Source organism: Brettanomyces nanus, chromosome 1 (assembly GCF_011074865.1).
Source record: "Brettanomyces nanus chromosome 1, complete sequence".
Taxonomy (NCBI): domain Eukaryota; kingdom Fungi; phylum Ascomycota; class Pichiomycetes; order Pichiales; family Pichiaceae; genus Brettanomyces; species Brettanomyces nanus.
Window position 1 is genome coordinate 1,375,448 of NC_052374.1, and position 17,367 is coordinate 1,392,814.

Genomic DNA, 17,367 nt, shown 5'->3' on the forward strand with positions numbered 1-17,367 from the left:
AACGAGACAAAAGGATTTCTAATCAGCAGCACTTCTTTCTTATCTATATTCAATTATGAGGGAATTCAGACTACATGATATAGTACTATATTTCATTCTTGTGGCCATTTATATGGTTTCAAACTATCCAGTTCAAGCAGTGATAGCATACTTCGCAAGAAACATCATCTTTTGTAGGCTAAAATACAAACAAGAGCTAACTGAACTCTTTGCCCCCTTCTTCTACTAACAAAATTAGTTTTACATCTTGCTCTAGATATTGCTATCAAGGGATACATCGAACCTTTGAATGCCAAAGATAATGTATCGCAGAAGGGTACCCTTTATCAGCACATTCTCACCAGAGTGTTTAGATCATTCATTGAAAGAATTCACAGCTTCAGTAAGGCAGACCCCAGCTATTCTTTTGTTGCCGACGAGGTCTGGAAAAGATGGTTTGATATTCGATCCTTTGTACAATGTCATAATGGTGTTGACCTGAGCCGTTATGAAAATGCACCAGAAGGAATATGGATTCGCAAAAACTTCCGTCCTGAAGGTGACCCAGTAGATCTCATCTTGATATATGTCCCAAATATTGCCGTATTTGGTAGTCAGCCCTACATATATCTAGAATACTTGGCCACTCTTCATGGATTGCTTATGCTCCAAGGATTTGACAACCCAGCAATTATAATTACAAAATTTCCCGAGAATCTTAGCATACAGGACTACCAACAGCACATAGAGTATCTTACAGAAGTTTGGACAAATATAAAACGAAATGCGCCTCCAGATACCCAAATAGTCCTATATGGTGATTCCATAGGTGCTACACTCATCCTCAGTTTTCTTCTTGCCAGTGCTAGTCGTCAAGATCTTGGCAAACCGGCTGCAGCAATTCTTGTTTCTCCAATACCGATATGGCAATTATACCACAATACCAATCTCTCACGCGCTGCAAACTTGGATTTTGTTACCGGTCCTGCTATCGAAAATGCTCTCAGATGGTGCTTACCGGAAAAGGAAATTAAGGATTTCGGCCTTTCTAGCATATCGGGAGTTGAATTATGGAAGCAGTCTCTGCCCCAAAAAGGTGTAGTAATTACATGGGGAAGTGATGAGTACGTTTCCAATGAAATTGAGAATCTTGGTCAACTGCTTTCTAAGTGTGGTAGAGTTAAACTATGGAAGAGGAGAGATGCTACTCACTGTTGGCCTATTATGTCTTTCTTGACAGAAGATTCTCAAAGCGAGAAGGAAGATAGTTGTTTTATAATTGCTGGAATCATATCCAGAATAGCCCTTTGGGATACTCCCAAATACTTAGATCCTGTATCTTTGCGTGAGCCGATGAATGTGCTAACCATAGATGATCATCATGTATGAGATACGCTTTGCAACGGGTCGGAAAGCAGGTCGATCGTCTTTTTTCTTTGACTTCGCTAAGAGTCTCTTTTCACTTTATCTCTGTCTCTCGCGCCTAACAAGTTTTTTCCTGCCCTGAAATTTTTTTTTCACAAATTAAAGAGCCCATTCACCCCAGATTATATACCTACGTATTCAACATCAGGCTATTCCCTAAAGCATTCTTATAGAACTTCCCAAATTCATACTTAGTCTTGTCAAATAGGATATTTGGGTAGCCTCACAAACTATAACTAGCTTTCCTTACACTAATTTAATCGAGAAAGACTGATATAAAGAAGTATTGAAAAGGATTGACAAAGAGATAAGGGAAGATCATCACAGTACCAAAGGTCATGCTCTCTATAAATAGCCATAGCTTAAGGACGGCTAGCTCGTTGAAGCGAACCATATGTCGTGTTGAGCTGGTGCGACTATTTTCATCACACAAGAAGTTAACCGGCTTTTTTAGCACTCGAAATGCTGTTCCCATGCAAAAACCTCCAACTTCGTTGGATGATATATACTCCAAACTGAAAGCCCCGTCGGCGGCGAAGCCTTTCAAAGGAGATTCTCTTTATTTATCAACTCCCACAGACGGTGTTTTAACCACCGTTAACATCACTGCAGTTCAGAGATGGAGCTTATTCGAAGCTTGCCTCAAATCCCGTGATTACGAGAGAGCAGACTTAATACTACAGAATCTGTCGTCAAAAAATGTGACTGACAATCCATATTATATGGACGGAGTTTGTGAATTTTTACGTGCTTGGGGTTCTGAGGAGGATGTCAAGCTGGCAGAGGTGCGCAGCTGGATAGATCATATGTCTGAGATGGACAGTTCATTCAAAAAGGACCCCCGTGTTTATGCATGGGTGATTAAGCTATCATTTGACAAAGGTCTTACACCGAGAGACATTATGAAGGAGTTTTATTATTATAGACTTACTGCCTATGGCAACACCAATGCCGATATTTTGAGGTATGTCGACATCATTGGGATATTTAATGTGAAAAAGCTGGTCACTTTTGACTCCAGATTGAGGGATGATATTCCTAATGACTACAAGGAATTGTTTGATATACTATTGTCGACGGAAATGGATGCCAATACTGGTGTTCAGACCGCAGATGCATCTTCTATGGGCATCGCCGAACTTGCGACTAATAGAAAGGGCAAAATGACGGAGGACACCCACCAGACAACTGAAGCTGAAATCAGACTAGCATCATCTTTTCCCGTCTTTACAGACGGGACTGCTACCGTTACCGGTACCATAAAAGCCGAAACCGCAAAGCCCACGACATATAACGAGATGGATGTTGCAGAAGAAGAGGCCGAAGATAACGATATCGATATCAAGCAGGTAATTAAGCAAGCCCAGAAGAGAGTTGTAGATTTGGAACATGAGACTGGAATGATTCACAATGGAACAGATGAGTTGAAGTCTGTCTCAACTTGGAACTTGAAAGCCATCCGCCATTCTCTTCTAGGATTGGTTAATTCTTACAACAACGGAGAGTTCATCAAGAAGTTTGCCCGGGAAGTGAGGCGAGCTGAATTGAGTTTGGATACAGACAAAATCCTACAGGATATGAAAGACGGTGAGCAGATCAATTTCTTCGAACTGAGGAAAGGATTGCCATACATGCAGCAGGATAAATTTGACGAAGTTATGGATAGAATTTCTGAAGAGAGGGAAATCGTTCTTGAAGGAACCATGATAGAGGCTGCCAAAGCCAAATGGGACCATGAATTCGAGAATCTGAAGGATAAATCCATGCCTTCGTCCATCGGTTCCTATCTTCACAACTGGCTTACTCAGTTGGTGCCTCTCATCGTGAAGGATGTTGAAGAGTACCACAAAGCTCGTGAATATTTTTCTGATCTGGAGATAAATCCAGAGGCAGAAAAAGCCTCCAATTATGACGAAGAGAGATACAGCGAGAAAATGAAGTACGCACCTTTCCTTACTTTGATGAAACCAGAAAAAATTGCCATCATCACAATATTAGAGGTGATGAAGAGTGCCGTGACTTCTGACATTGCTAGAGGTGTCGCAGTCTCTAAGATGGTGATGTCAGTCTCCAAGGCAATCGAACTGGAGTACAAATCCGAAAAGATTTTGGCTTCTGATGTGGATGTTCACAGGAACTTCAAAGCAATTAAGAAGACACCGGAGTTCAAAAGATTTCTTAGAAGTGGCCAGGCTCAGAAGATTATTGAGACGGCTGAGGGAAAGTCACTCAAGAGTAACAGCACTGAGACAGACTCTTCAAAACTTCTTTGGGATGCTGACTCTCATTGCCGAGTGGGTTCTGCATTGGTTTCAATGGTCTTACAAGTTGCCAAAGTGGATGTAGAGGGCGTTGATCCCAAAACCGGCGAGGTTAAGAAGGCTTTAGCTCCTGCTTTCTATCATACTTACGATTTTCAAAACGGTGGTAAGGTCGGTGTTGTGAAGGTAAATCAAAAGTTTGCATCTAAGCTTGGAAAGGAGAGATTAGACCAATCCATTCAAGCACAGTACCTTCCAATGGTTTCTAGACCAAGACCTTGGACTACCTACAATGATGGTGGTTATTACTTGAAGAGATGTCTGGTTTTGAGATCTAAAAATGCTCCAGAACAGTACGCTTATGCAAAGGCTGCGGCCCTGAGTGGAAAGATGGACCAAGTTCTGAGAGGTTTGAATGCTCTCGGCAATACATCATGGACAGTAAATAAGAGGATTCTTGAAACCATGACCAAAGTCTGGAATACCGGTGAAGCATTTTTGGAAATTCCAAAAGCAGAGGAGGAGTTAGTACTTCCTAAGCGTCCCGAAAAGGGTTGCGAGCCAGTGGAAATATTCCGTTATCGTCGTAGCTGTCAAGAGATTTGCAATGAATTTGCAAAGAACAGATCAATGCGCTGTGACATGAATTACAAGTTGGAGATCGCACGCGCGTTCGTAGGAGAGCGTATCTTCTTTCCACACTCTCTTGATTTCAGGGGAAGAGCATATCCAATCCCCCCGCATTTCAACCACCTAGGCAACGACCTGTCCAGAGGCTTGCTTAGTTTCTGGGTTGGTAAAAAGCTTGGTGAAGATGGCCTTCGGTGGTTGAAGATCCACTTGTGTAACTTGATGGGAAACGACAAAGTATCTCTTGACGATAGAGTTATGTTCACCGAGGACCACCTTGATGATATTCTTGATTCTGTAAATGATCCTCTTGGTGGCAGAAGATGGTGGATGCAAGCTGATGATCCCTGGCAGCTCTTGGCTTCTGCATTTGAATTGACCGAGGCCATGAAGCTACCAGATCCTACTCAGTTTGTTTCTCATCAACCTGTTCACCAGGACGGTACATGCAACGGGTTGCAGCATTATGCTGCTTTGGGTGGTGATATCGAAGGTGCAAGACATGTGAACTTGATTCCTGCCGATAAGCCTTCTGATATCTACACCCGTGTGTCTAAAATCGTCCAAGCCGGCGTTGATGAGGATTGCAAGAACAATGTTTCAGAAGCAGTCGCTACCCAAGACATTATCACTCGAAAGTTGGTGAAACAAACGGTCATGACGAGTGTGTATGGCGTCACATATGTTGGTGCTCGTGCGCAGATTACCAAGAGACTTAAAGAAATCGAATTTGATGAGGACGAGATCTCAAAGTGTTCTTCCTACCTTACAGACAAGGTGTTCCAAGCTATTAGAGAGTTGTTTGATGGTGCCCATGCCATCCAGGATTGGCTAGCATTAGCTGCAAAGCGTATCAGTAAAAGTATTCGTTTGGACATTGATGTTGAAGATGATGCAGAATTTTTGTCTTCTGTGATCTGGACCTCACCTCTGGGTCTCCCGGTGGTTCAGCCTTATAGAACATACAAGACGAGACAAGTGCACACCAATTTACAGACACTGGTGATTCATGATCCTTATGAGATCAAGAAGGTCGATGCTAGAAAACAGGCAAACGGGTTCCCACCAAATTTTGTGCACTCATTAGACGCCACTCACATGCTTATGTCCGTGAACAGATGTCGTGAGCATGGTCTTTCATTCTCTTCCGTGCATGATTCTTACTGGACCCACGCGTGCGATATTACCTTAATGAACAAGATTCTCAGAGAAGAGTTTGTCAAATTGCATAAGAATGATTTGGTTGCCAAGCTTAGAAATGAGTTTATGAGAAGGTACGGAGATAATGTGATTGTCGTGCAAGTGAACAAGGACAGCGAGGCTGCTGAGGCAGTGAGAAAGTTCCGAAAAGAGCTCAGCAAAAAGCTCGGAAGAACATGCCACCTGAGTGATGAGATACATATTGAGAAGGAGAGAAGAGATTTGTTGAAATCGAGCGATCCTGAACAGGTTAAGTTGGGCCAGCAGTTGAAGAGTTCCCTTACTGTGTTGCAGGACATCAATTATGATCATACCTGTGAAGACGATAACTCGGGTAATTTCATTATGTTGGTTCCATTCTGCCTGCCGCCTGTGCCTCCAAGAGGTTGCTTTGATGTGTCCATTGTTCAGAAGAGTAAGTACTTTTTCTCCTAAACCGACTACTTACTCAAAATCTCGGTTCGATTTAAACAGGTCATTCTATCTTATATATAGTACTACAAAAGATAAACAATCTTTATAGAAAACATAACGATACAGTAGCATCCAATTAATAAGATATACCAGAAAGTGGAGGAGGCTTTTCAGCATGTTCTACCTTGATGATCTTGGCCTGATCTTCAAGGTTAGCTATTAAAGATGCCAGAGGCTCCAATTCCTTTGGTTCAATCAAATCAAATTCTCTGATGAAAGAAATGAAATGAGAAAAACATGAACTGAAATGCGCTTCCAGAGACAAATGAACGATCTTATCGAAATGGTTCCAATAAATATGAGCCATGATCCGGAAAATTTGCCTGCAAATGCCACGGATATCATTTAAGAAGGAAGGTGGAAATGCCATCCCCGATTTTGTGGGAAAAGTAGACTGATCGTTAATCTTATTACTCATCCACGTGAGGGCATATTCGATGTACTGATTGGCCGGTAAAGACACAGTTTTACCATTCGGCATCACCCACACGTACTCCGTGCTTGCGTCAGCCATCATTTTCGGATACTGGTCTGGAGAAACATACTCAGCGATAACACCATAGAACTTATTGGTATGGTTGAAGAATTCGAATGAATTGAGTGCCAACCATTCATAGTAGTCAACATATTTTGGGAGTTGCACAATTGTCTTATACGATCCCTTAACAAGTGCAGTCCTTATGAATGGCTCACACATGAATAGGGGAGGTTTTGAAGGCGGCAAAGCATTGACTGGCTCTTGCTGTATCACCTGATTAGCAGGAGACTTTTGCTGCTCATCTTGGCGATGATGGCGGTGACGATGATGGTGGGACGATGCAATTGGCTGCTGCTGTTGTTGTTGTTGTTGGGGAATAAACCTTTGTGGTTTTGAAGGAGAATATGTTTTCCTTAAAGATGAGGCAGAAGTGTTGTTACCTGAGTACAAATTGGCCTGATTTATCAAAGAGTGACTCGAGTTATTCGCAAAATTGGGCTCGCTAAACTTTCCAGGACCATTTCTACTATCCTGCTGTTTCTTCTTAGAACTCCGGGTGAAACCCCTGTTGGGAACAGTTAGTAAACTAGGGTCAAGATGCGAAATACATTGATAATGATTACCTACCGTATAGTATTGAAAAAGGACATGCTCTAAGGAATTTTGAAAGAAAACGTAGCCCTTATTTCTTATGTTTCTCCTTCTCCTGCAGATTGAAGTAAACATATAAACCTTTTCCTTCCTCGAAAGAGTCCGGGTAATTCTGAATTGTCACATATTATTTGTCGTACTATCTGCATTCGCGTTTGTTCAGATCGGTTCTCATTTCATAGCAATCAATCGGTGAACCAACAAACTTTTCATACTTTGTTTTTTCTGCCTTCACTTATGTCCGCTCGAGTTGTCTGCTATGATATGCATCTTGATCTGGGATCAATTTCCTCTCGGGTTATCGATGAGATGTTTCTGGGCAGAAATTACAAAGTTATAGTAACTGGACCGAACGAGCTACTTCTTGTTCAAGGTCCCTGCGTTATCTGTACCCATGGAACTATTATCACGAGGCGTCTCAATTTTGAAACTGATGTGGTTGATTGCTTTTATACTACTTTTAACTCAGTACAAAAAGGAAATATGATGCAATCGAAGACAGCTGATTTCAACGAGCATTTGGAAAAGGCGCTTGTTGTTGTGTTCAAGGATCAGATAAGAGTGTATAGTAAAAAGGGGAGCTCAAAAGTGGTTAGTCTACCATTCCATATCAAGCGGGCGTTTGCGTACCAGAATGGTATCGTTATAAACAAGGTGCCTGAGCCGGCAGGCACTGCTCAATTATCAACTCCAACATCTTCATCAACTTTCTTTTCTCCAGAGATCAATTTTCTTACAATGCTTGATCCATTGGATGATCCGGGAATGATTGCATCTTCTTCAATTACTTCATTCTCATCCAAAGAAGAACTCATTAGCTTTCCTGCAAAATCATCGTATTGCCTTGCCACTCTGTTTAATTCTCTTGAACACACAGTCAACGTATACCATGTGAGGTATTTGTCTACTTCTCGTGGATCCAGGAAAAAACCGGCTTCTTATCCGGGAATTAGAAAGTCCAGTACGAGAACCATATCTTCTGCAAGTGTAGGTGGCGGAAATGCCGGGAAAGCATTGACTCCTAGCACCAATAGGACTGCCGACGATGAATCAAAGCAATTTAGATCTGCCTCCACTATGTCCTATGACAGAATGGCTTCTGGAAGTGAATTTGTATTTGATGCCAATACAAGCCAACATGGTGTGAGCCCACTTGATATTCAGCGCCTACACAAGGATATCATTTTTACAAGACTGAATGCATTCTCCTTCAAAGCAGATAAGTTTCACCTGAAGATATTCAACGTTTCATATCAGAACGAGGAAATCCTTGTCGTATGTAACACAGTAGCTAAATCGGTGGAATTTCTTACGTATTCCAATCCAGGAAATGTGGTTAGCTTGCCTACTTACAAATCAACATACTCGATGGATGGCTGGGATGCCGTCTTATTTGGTGAAACTTCCGGACACGCAGGTTATGTGGTACTACTAAGAAACCCTTCTGAAATTGTTCTTTTCAATCCCTTCATGAAGAGTATGTCACCAACAATAAATTTGTCTTCTCGTTTTCCCCCTATATGCTCTTTAGACGGCTGCTATGATTCCACAATACTGATTTATTGTGAAGATGGGAAGCACTATAAAGTTGATCTCAATGTGAAACCATTGCATAAATTGGTATGTACACTTCTGGAAGCTATTAAGTACATCGCCAATTCTTCCATCTATGAGAGCTTCTGGCTACAGTGGTGTGGCAATAAATTTCTTGATATCCCTTGTTCGGATGATTGGAAGGTATTTGTAGTGACATTACTTTCCTCAACGTCACTCCCAGAAATGATTGAAAAATCAGATTCTACTATCAATAGAAACGAGATTACTAAGCTTCTCCCTTATTCACTTATAGCTCGCACAGGAAACTCAATAACGGCTTTTGATTCTTTAAAGGGAATGCCTGGAAATTACCTTTTAGACAGTTTACTTCCTGTGATAGTTCTTTCCATCCATCTGATTAGAGAGGATTTAAGACTAAACACTTTGACTGTAGATTCGAACAGTAAATTGGCCGTTTTCCTTGCCCAGCTTGCTAGTTGGATGGGTTGGTCTGAAAAATGGTGCAGAAATTACATGGTTGATCCGAGATTTATCGATCGACAGACAAGAATACAAATGGCTCAACCAATAGCTGTACCACCCAATTTGTTTCAATCTCTCAGCAGTCTATTCACCAGCACAATTGTTCCATACGTGACCTTTTCCCAGTTGGTTGAAGAGGATGAGAGCATCGATGAACTTATTATTCCGAGGACCTTCTATATCCTACGTCTTTTTGAAGTTCTTATCTCTCCACAGTTTAGAACCGAAGATTTGATAAGAATGATGACTGATTACGATATTACGCGGATGACTCTTGAGACATATCCAGCCGGCATCTATGCGATCTTGAAGAACAAAATTGCAGTTTACCAAAAGGGTATTAAATACCAGTGGAATCTCGACTCCGATGAACTACGTTTGATTGATAGAAAGGATCTATTTCAATTCGAAGACCCAGATTTTTCGAAAAACCTTCTCTCTGCGCAGATATCCGCTAGAAACTCGAAAAATAGTGGTGCCAAAGAGATGCCACAGATCTTGAAATACGTCAACGACAACGAAGTTCTTTCAGCTTGGGATGGACAGGCCGAGGCAGACAAATTCCATGTCACTCGGTTGATTTTTTCTGAGGATCGTCGGTTTTATGAGGTGACGCGGCTCCTTCAGACATCAAGAGTGCAAACAGCTGTTTTGAAATTTGCATCCTCAGTGGCCGAGAACGACAGATTGACAAAGCAACGTGCACTTGGTGCTAAAATTGCACTAAGAACATTGAGCATGCCAATTGGAAGAGGCGCTGTTTTCTTTTCAAGTAGGAAGCCTCTAATGACGGAGAAATTTCCAATTCCTAAGATGAACTTTAATGCCCTTATTCTTCCAGATATGATTAGCGTCAGTTTGGAAAAGGATTCCGTCGATTCCTATTTATACGACTGGGGCTACTTTCACAATGGTGTTAGCGCGGGCTTAATGTGCTCTAGAGATTTTAAGGATATTAGTGGTAGCTGGATTGTGTTTAACAGACCCCAGACCCTAAATGCACAACATGCCGGATTTCTTTTGGGATTGGGCTTGAATGGCCACTTGAAAAAGTTGGAAGAATGGCATATTTATAATTATCTTGGACCAAAGCACAGCTATACAAGCATCGGACTCCTACTAGGAATGGCCGCCAGTTTGAGGGGCACCATGGATATTAAGATGACTAAAGTGCTCTCTGTGCATGTGGTCGCGCTCTTGCCACCTGGATCTACAGATTTGAACGTTCAGCTACCCGTCCAGACTGCCGGTATTATAGGCATAGGCTTGCTTTACTTGGGTTCCCAACATCGAAGAATGACTGAGATGCTCCTTTCTCAGATATCGTCTGTCTTGAACATTACCGATAAAAAACGTGTGAATGAAGGGTACAGATTGGCTTCGGGAGTATCCCTTGGCTATATAAACTTGGGTGCAGGTGAGTACTTGAAGGATAATACTGATACGCACGTTATTGATCAGCTATTTTCGTTGGCTACTCTAATTAGAGATATTGAAACGGTAGAGGAGTTGGATAAATCATGCGGTGGTGCTATTATGGCTCTAATGTTCATGTTTCTGAGAACAAATAATTTAGAGGCCGCTGAAAAGTTACGTATTCCTTCAACAAGGCAGTTACTTGATTATGTTAGACCGGACTTCTTAATGTTGAGATGTCTTGCTTACAATATGATAATGTGGGATCTTGTTGATGTCACTCCGAGCTGGGTTGAGAGACAAATCCCATTTTGTGTTGGTGACAGCTATAGTCTGCAGACTATCAGTCAATTGGATAGTGATTTTCTTCCTTATCTGAATATTCTTGGGGGTCTATTATTGTCGATATCTGTTAGATTTGCCTCTTCCGGTAATTTGATTGCAAAGGACACTCTATTAAGGTATTTTGATCAATTGATGGTGATCTGTTCTAAGGATCCTAGCAACTATGACGAAAGAAATGCTTTGGTTGGTGCAAGAAATATCAGAGATGTGATTATTCTTGGTCTTTCCATTATCATGTCCGGAACAGGCGATCTTGAGATTATGAGAAGATTGCGATATATGCAAGGAATCACGGATAGATATACTAACTATGGAAACTACATGGCTGTGAACACAGCCCTTGGCTTTCTCTTCTTAGGAGGAGGCCAACATGCTTTCAAGACCGATGACAACTTTTCTATCGCAGCCCTTTGCACCTCAATCTATCCAGTTTACGCGACAAACAATTATGAGTGTATGTCTGAATGCGATGAAGTACTCCTACAAGCGCTCCGTCACTTTTGGGCATTAGCCGTGGAGAACAGATGCCTTGTGGTGAGAGATATTGCCGACAAACAACCAATCAAGGTGGATGTTGAAGTTGAGCGCAATGATACCTCAAAGCTTTATCTAGACTCTCCTTGTTTGTTACCAGAATTAAGCTCGATACATAAAATCACGGCATGCAATGCTGTCGGTGATGGTATCAATAATAGCGGAATGTACGAGCACAAAAAGTTCTTCACAGCACAGTTTGATTTTCAGAAGGCAGATAAGAAGCAATGCGAGAACTTTCTGAAAGATTTGACTTTGTTTGCTTACGAAAGACCTCAGTACCAAAACTTGAGACTTGATTTTGATTCAATGATAACGCTCGAGGAGTCTAAAGAAACCGACATGGAAAAGCAAGAAACTCCGGCTTCAGCTGAATCTTTAGACTGTTTCAAAACCTTGTCGATATTTCATGGACTAAATGATTACGAGAAGAACCTTTACTTCCAGAATATTGAAGATGAGAAGACGTTGACAGAATCTTCTGTCATCGATTTGAAACTTGAGGTTGAGAAAATGCTTGATTCGGACTCTGTGGATAAATTCTGGAACTTAAAGTTACTATTCAATTACGTGGATGTAGTGCCGTCCAAAGGGAGAAAGGAACGAATACAGGCAAGAAGTAGGAGATTGAGTAGTGCCAAATTGGCCGAGAAGAGATTTGTACAGACAGTAAATAACAAGAGGAAGACAATACTGGATGTTAACATGGATGATGACGTCGAACATGGGAGCGACGAGGTGGATGATGCAGACGAGGAGTTGGGTTATGATGATACTTTTGAAGGGCATATATACTCCAAAAGAACTTTGCATGCGGCGAGGAATAATAAGGGTCAGGATAGCAGTTTGAATGATGATATGAGTTATCTGAATGTGAAATTCATTGAAAGACTCCGCAATGAACTTTTCCGCAAGATCAAAATGGGGGAGTACTAATAGGCTTTAATAAAATTGATAGAATTTGCATTAATATTTGATACATGAATGATTTAGCTCTTGAAAATACTAGTCTTCAACGGTAGCGGCGTCATCGTTTGACTTGGGGAAGCAACCAAACCTTTGGCCAACTAGAACTTGCTCACCCTCTTTCATTTTGAACTGAAAGCTGGCAGGTGCCTCAAAGCAAAGAACCACTGTGGATCCCAGCATGAACCCTCCCATTTCATCACCCTTAAAGAGAGGTTGGCCTTCTAAAATTTTGGATGCCTTTCTATAGGTGGCCTCGTAACAAGTATTCTTTTTCACCTTTTTTCGATTAAGACGACGTTGAAAACTCTTATTCTCTCCCTCTGGATAATCAGTATTGATATACGACATATTAGTACTAAGATCCTTATCGAAATTCACCTTTATAGAGCCAACATTGGTTGCACCCACAGGAGTCAGACTGAAAAACCCATGCCTCCAATACCCCAATAGGGAAACTCTTTCATTCAAGACAAACAAGTTGTTCAAAGAACGTTGGAAATATGGAGCCACGGAGTATAGTTCACCAGCAAAGTGGCGGCGCGTGGTGGCAACCCAATTAGCAGGGGAATGAAAGTGATGATAATCACCAGGATCTAGATAGATGACAGCATAGTATAATCTATGAGATTCATCAGGATGAGGTTGATAAATCTTACTTGAAATCTTAATGATCTGAGAGATAGAAGAACGATATAATGCCTTATCACCTTCCTCTTTATATTTCACCAACTGGTTAACGTGAGCAGTATGATCATGCTGCTCGTAATCTTTGAGAAATTTAGAAAATATCTCGTCATTCTTGGAAGTTTGAATAGGATACTCGATAGCCTTAATTGGACCGGCGAGTTTCTTGGAATCTGTGGTTCCTAAAAGTGCTTCTACTTTATAGGTCATCCCCTTAACCTGCTCAATTTCACCGTTTTCAACAAGTCCCAATTTTATGATACGACCATCACAAGGAGAAGTAAGCTGAGCATCCGGATCTATAGGTCTCGTTTCTGGACGGATACTTCTATAAAAAAACTCGGACAAGTTATGATAATGCCGTAAATCGGGATCTGCCATCTCGTCCATGTTAACACCGAAGAGTTTAGCGTAAAAGCTGAATCCAGGTTCTCTAAGCCATTCAGGCAGGTTAAGACGATTAAACCGACCCCACAGTCGGGAAATCGCATTGAATGGGAGTCTAGAGTAGATATAGAGCAAGATATTTGACGGTCTAATAGGCTGCTTCTTCTTCCTATACTCATTGGCAGTTTCATCATCGACCTCTTCCAAGTCGTCATAGTCAACATATTCGTATCTACTCACAACACCAAAGAAGATGACGGCAATCGTAGTAAGAGTGAAAAAACTGCGGAATTTCTTTCGCCTTTTCTTCAATTCAGTAGGCCCAGAACTGGAAGAAGTAGATATACGACGTTTTCCATAACCGAACAAGTGCTTCCTCGTACTGGCAAGAAATCCAGTTCTTGCACCTGCCTTCACTGCTGTCGTCGCAGTTGCCATGGATTTAGCCCTTCTCCGTCTAGGAAAAGTTGAAAAACGTTTAATCGAACCGGCAATTAAAGTTGACGATGAAGATAGAGAATAGTACAGAACGTTGCGATGGGGTCTTGGAATCTTTGGGAAACGATAGTAGTAGACAGAAAATTGTGCCAAAGTGACAAAAAATCGTCTTTGCTTCATGATCCGTTGCTGACGATGGTACGATTGAATCGTGCGATTGTACGCCATGACGGAGGCCCTAGATAGAGGTTTTGCAAGGTCAACTGGAGTGGGTATGAGGTCTCCATTGGAGGCCATGGAGCGCGCCCTAGAAGAAAAGAACAGCAGTCGGTTCAAAGGCATGGGAACAGATAAAAAATACTGGTGAATGAACGCACAGCTCTGGATCTATGTAACAAAATCAAGAACAAGAAGTCAGAAAAGCTCGTTAATGAGACGAGAATGTCAACACGAAAAAGTATTCTCAATTTCGGTTTCTCGTGTTTGTACATCTTCACTTTCACGTCCGTACACCAGAAAAGTCAAGGTGGCAAAGAAAACGAGAAAGAAATCTTTGAAAGTTAGAGGCATGTAACAGTTAACAACGTTAACTTTGCATAAGTTTCAACATGTCCCAGTACGAGCATACGACTGTATCCGTGGCACCGTTAGTGCTTCTTTCAGTGGTTGATCATTATGAGAGAATTATCAAGTCATCTTCGACGTCGAATAACAACAGCAACAAGAGAGTCGTGGGAATAGTGTTAGGAGATTCATCAGACAAAAAGTTGATCAAGGTGACGAATTCATTTGCCATACCATTTGAAGAAGATGAAAAAGATCCTAGTATTTGGTTTCTAGATCATAACTTTATAGACTCGATGATGGAGATGTTCAAGAAGATCAATGCTAAGGAAAAACTGATTGGATGGTATCATTCGGGACCCAAATTGAGACGGAATGATTTGAAAATTAACGAGATACTCAAGTCGTTTACGCCAAGTCCATTGCTACTCATAGTTGACGTCAATTCTACCGACAAGATCGATATACCTACCGATTGCTACACAGCTATAGAAGAGATTAAAGAGGATGGATCATCAAACGAAAAGACTTTTTTGCACCTACCTTCCATAATTCAAGCTGAGGAGGCAGAGGAGATTGGTGTGGAACACTTGTTGAGGGACATTCGTGATCAGGCGTGCGGTAATTTGGCTCTCAATCTAACCAATAACTTCAAATCCCTCACCTCCTTAAACGAAAGAATGAAAAGTATTGTCAGCTACATCAACAGGGTAATATCCGGAAAGTTGCCTATCAATAATGACATTTTGGGCAAACTTCAAGATATATTCAACTTATTTCCGAATATCTCAGGATTGACTGAAGGTGCTAAGAATTCTTCAAATAGCACTGTAAAAGTTTCGCAGACCGATGTTGGTGGTATAGAAAGCAAGAGCAAGCAGTTGGGTAATGCTTTTAATGTTAGAACTAACGACGATTTGATGCTCGTCTATGTAAGTGGTTTAGTGAGATCCATTATCGCTTTCCACGATTTGATTGAGAATAAGATCGAGAACAAAACGTTGAATGAGAAGAGTACTACAATTGACGAGGAGAAAAAGGAAAGCGAACAGGAAAAGGATAAGGAGGATATATCTAAGGCTGACACCAAAAAGGTTGATGATATTGATGAGAAGGATAATTAGATAAGATATATAACATCAATATGCTCTCTATTAGCGACCAGTTCGACGCGTCGACGTTTTCTACCCCACTAAATCAACTTTAAACAACCGAAGTAGGTTTAGAGCCAAAAAAATGGAATTATCGTCTCACCTCATTCGACTTTGATGCCGTACTAAAACAAAGCACGCTATTTTTCAACTTTTTTTATTATCATTGTCTTTTTTGCTTGTATCCTTTCAGTTTTTCTTCACTTTTGTGATCACTGTGCCCTAGGAGCAGAAATCCAATTGGTTTTGACGATATGTGGAAAGTACGTCTTGGAAATAGACTACTTGCAACGCGTGCTAATGTTAGGGGCCTTTCATACAGTACTAAATCATACTCCGCAAATTTCTACTATGCGAATGGAATTCTTAATGCTACAAACTTTGCAAATCGTAACTCCGGAAAATACTCCATACAGTTCACACCAAATTATAGGTTAATCACTGGAGTATCACAGAGAAAAACTAAGGCTGCCGTGCATGCCGTCGAGCAGCATATAGAGAGAGCAGATCTCGGCTTCTGTCATCCTGTGCCGAGAAAGGAGAGCGCCGAAACCACTTCTCAAATACCCTTTGGAGTTAAGCCGAGGAAGTCAGCCCATATTCAGGGGTTGTCGGTAGTGCAGAGATGTCTGGCTGGTGAGAAGTTATCGTGGAAGCAAATCTCCGTTCCCTATTTCATGCTCGCAAAACCGCACTTGACGTTTCTAATCATGCTTTCATCTACTTGTTCTTACGTTCTAGCACCGGGTCCGACCAATGTAGCTGCATTTTTGTGCCTTACTGTAGGTACTATATTGGCTTCGGGTGCTGCAAACGCTATTAACATGGGTCGAGAGCCGTTATTTGATAAACAGATGGCGAGGACCGCTACGAGACCTGTCGTTACAGGAAAAATCACCTCACAAGAAGCATATACGTTTGCGGCAATCTCAGGAACTGCTGGTTGTGCAATCCTTTACTTCGGAGTCAATCCTTCTGTGGCGGGACTTGGACTTCTCAATATTATGCTTTATTCTTGGATTTACACTTCTTTGAAAAGAAAATCCATTTTGAACACGTGGATAGGTGCCATCGTTGGTGCCATTCCACCGCTTATGGGTTGGGCAGCTTGCTCATCCCTTATGGATCCAGGCGCATGGCTTCTCGCTTCGATGTTGTATGCTTGGCAGTTCCCTCACTTCAACTCGTTAAGTCACAACCTCAGAACAGAATATAAACGTGCGGGATATGTTATGACGGCATTTGTCAACCCACAATTGAATGCTCGTGTAGCTCTTCGGTACTCGTTACTCATGTTTCCTATCTGCATTGGTATGAGCTACTTTGGCGTTTGTGATAAGTATTTTTCATTAGATTCTTCTATCTTCAACGGTTATTTGTCTTATAGATCATTTATGTTTTGGTGGCAGCAGCACAAAAACTATTCTAGGGCTACATTGGCTGCTGGCGGACCAACTAAGGAGGCCATTGCTAAAGCCAGTATCTATGCCAGAAAAACCTTTTGGGGCTCCATCTGGCAATTGCCGGTTGTTCTTGCATTAATGATGTTGCATAAGCAAGGACAATGGGACAGATTTTTCCATAGAGAAGAAGATGAAGAGAGTTCTCGGAAGCCACATGAATTTAGCGGCTGATTCTGCTGTCTGCTTTCTCTTTCTTCATATTTTTTCCTTTCACTATTCCTTCATGTAACATACTTCAT

General features: G+C 41.5%; 6 protein-coding genes across 6 annotated transcripts; 5 read left to right on the plus strand and 1 right to left on the minus strand.

Annotated features, from left to right (window-relative positions):
* Positions 1-55: 55 nt before the first annotated feature.
* FOA43_000636 (uncharacterized protein) lies at positions 56-1,368 on the plus strand (the record flags this gene model as incomplete). Its single annotated transcript, XM_038920963.1, has 2 exons — positions 56-173; positions 239-1,368. The coding sequence occupies 2 exons, from the start codon at positions 56-58 to the stop codon at positions 1,366-1,368; spliced, it is 1,248 nt and encodes a 415-aa protein (XP_038776891.1).
* Positions 1,369-1,742: 374 nt separating this feature from the next.
* Positions 1,743-5,930, plus strand: FOA43_000637 (uncharacterized protein; the record flags this gene model as incomplete). The annotated part of the gene is made up of 1 exon (XM_038920964.1): positions 1,743-5,930. The coding sequence occupies one exon, from the start codon at positions 1,743-1,745 to the stop codon at positions 5,928-5,930; it is 4,188 nt and encodes a 1,395-aa protein (XP_038776892.1).
* Positions 5,931-7,335: 1,405 nt separating this feature from the next.
* Positions 7,336-12,408, plus strand: FOA43_000638 (uncharacterized protein; the record flags this gene model as incomplete). The annotated part of the gene is made up of 1 exon (XM_038920965.1): positions 7,336-12,408. One exon carries the CDS (start codon positions 7,336-7,338, stop codon positions 12,406-12,408), a length of 5,073 nt encoding a protein of 1,690 aa, XP_038776893.1.
* Positions 12,409-12,477: 69 nt separating this feature from the next.
* On the minus strand, positions 12,478-13,950 carry FOA43_000639 (uncharacterized protein; the record flags this gene model as incomplete). The annotated part of the gene is made up of 1 exon (XM_038920966.1): positions 12,478-13,950. One exon carries the CDS (start codon positions 13,948-13,950, stop codon positions 12,478-12,480), a length of 1,473 nt encoding a protein of 490 aa, XP_038776894.1.
* A 608-nt stretch (positions 13,951-14,558) lies between these two features.
* FOA43_000640 (uncharacterized protein) lies at positions 14,559-15,638 on the plus strand (the record flags this gene model as incomplete). Its single annotated transcript, XM_038920967.1, has 1 exon — positions 14,559-15,638. The coding sequence occupies one exon, from the start codon at positions 14,559-14,561 to the stop codon at positions 15,636-15,638; it is 1,080 nt and encodes a 359-aa protein (XP_038776895.1).
* Positions 15,639-15,919: 281 nt separating this feature from the next.
* On the plus strand, positions 15,920-17,299 carry FOA43_000641 (uncharacterized protein; the record flags this gene model as incomplete). The annotated part of the gene is made up of 1 exon (XM_038920968.1): positions 15,920-17,299. The coding sequence occupies one exon, from the start codon at positions 15,920-15,922 to the stop codon at positions 17,297-17,299; it is 1,380 nt and encodes a 459-aa protein (XP_038776896.1).
* Positions 17,300-17,367: the final 68 nt, after the last annotated feature.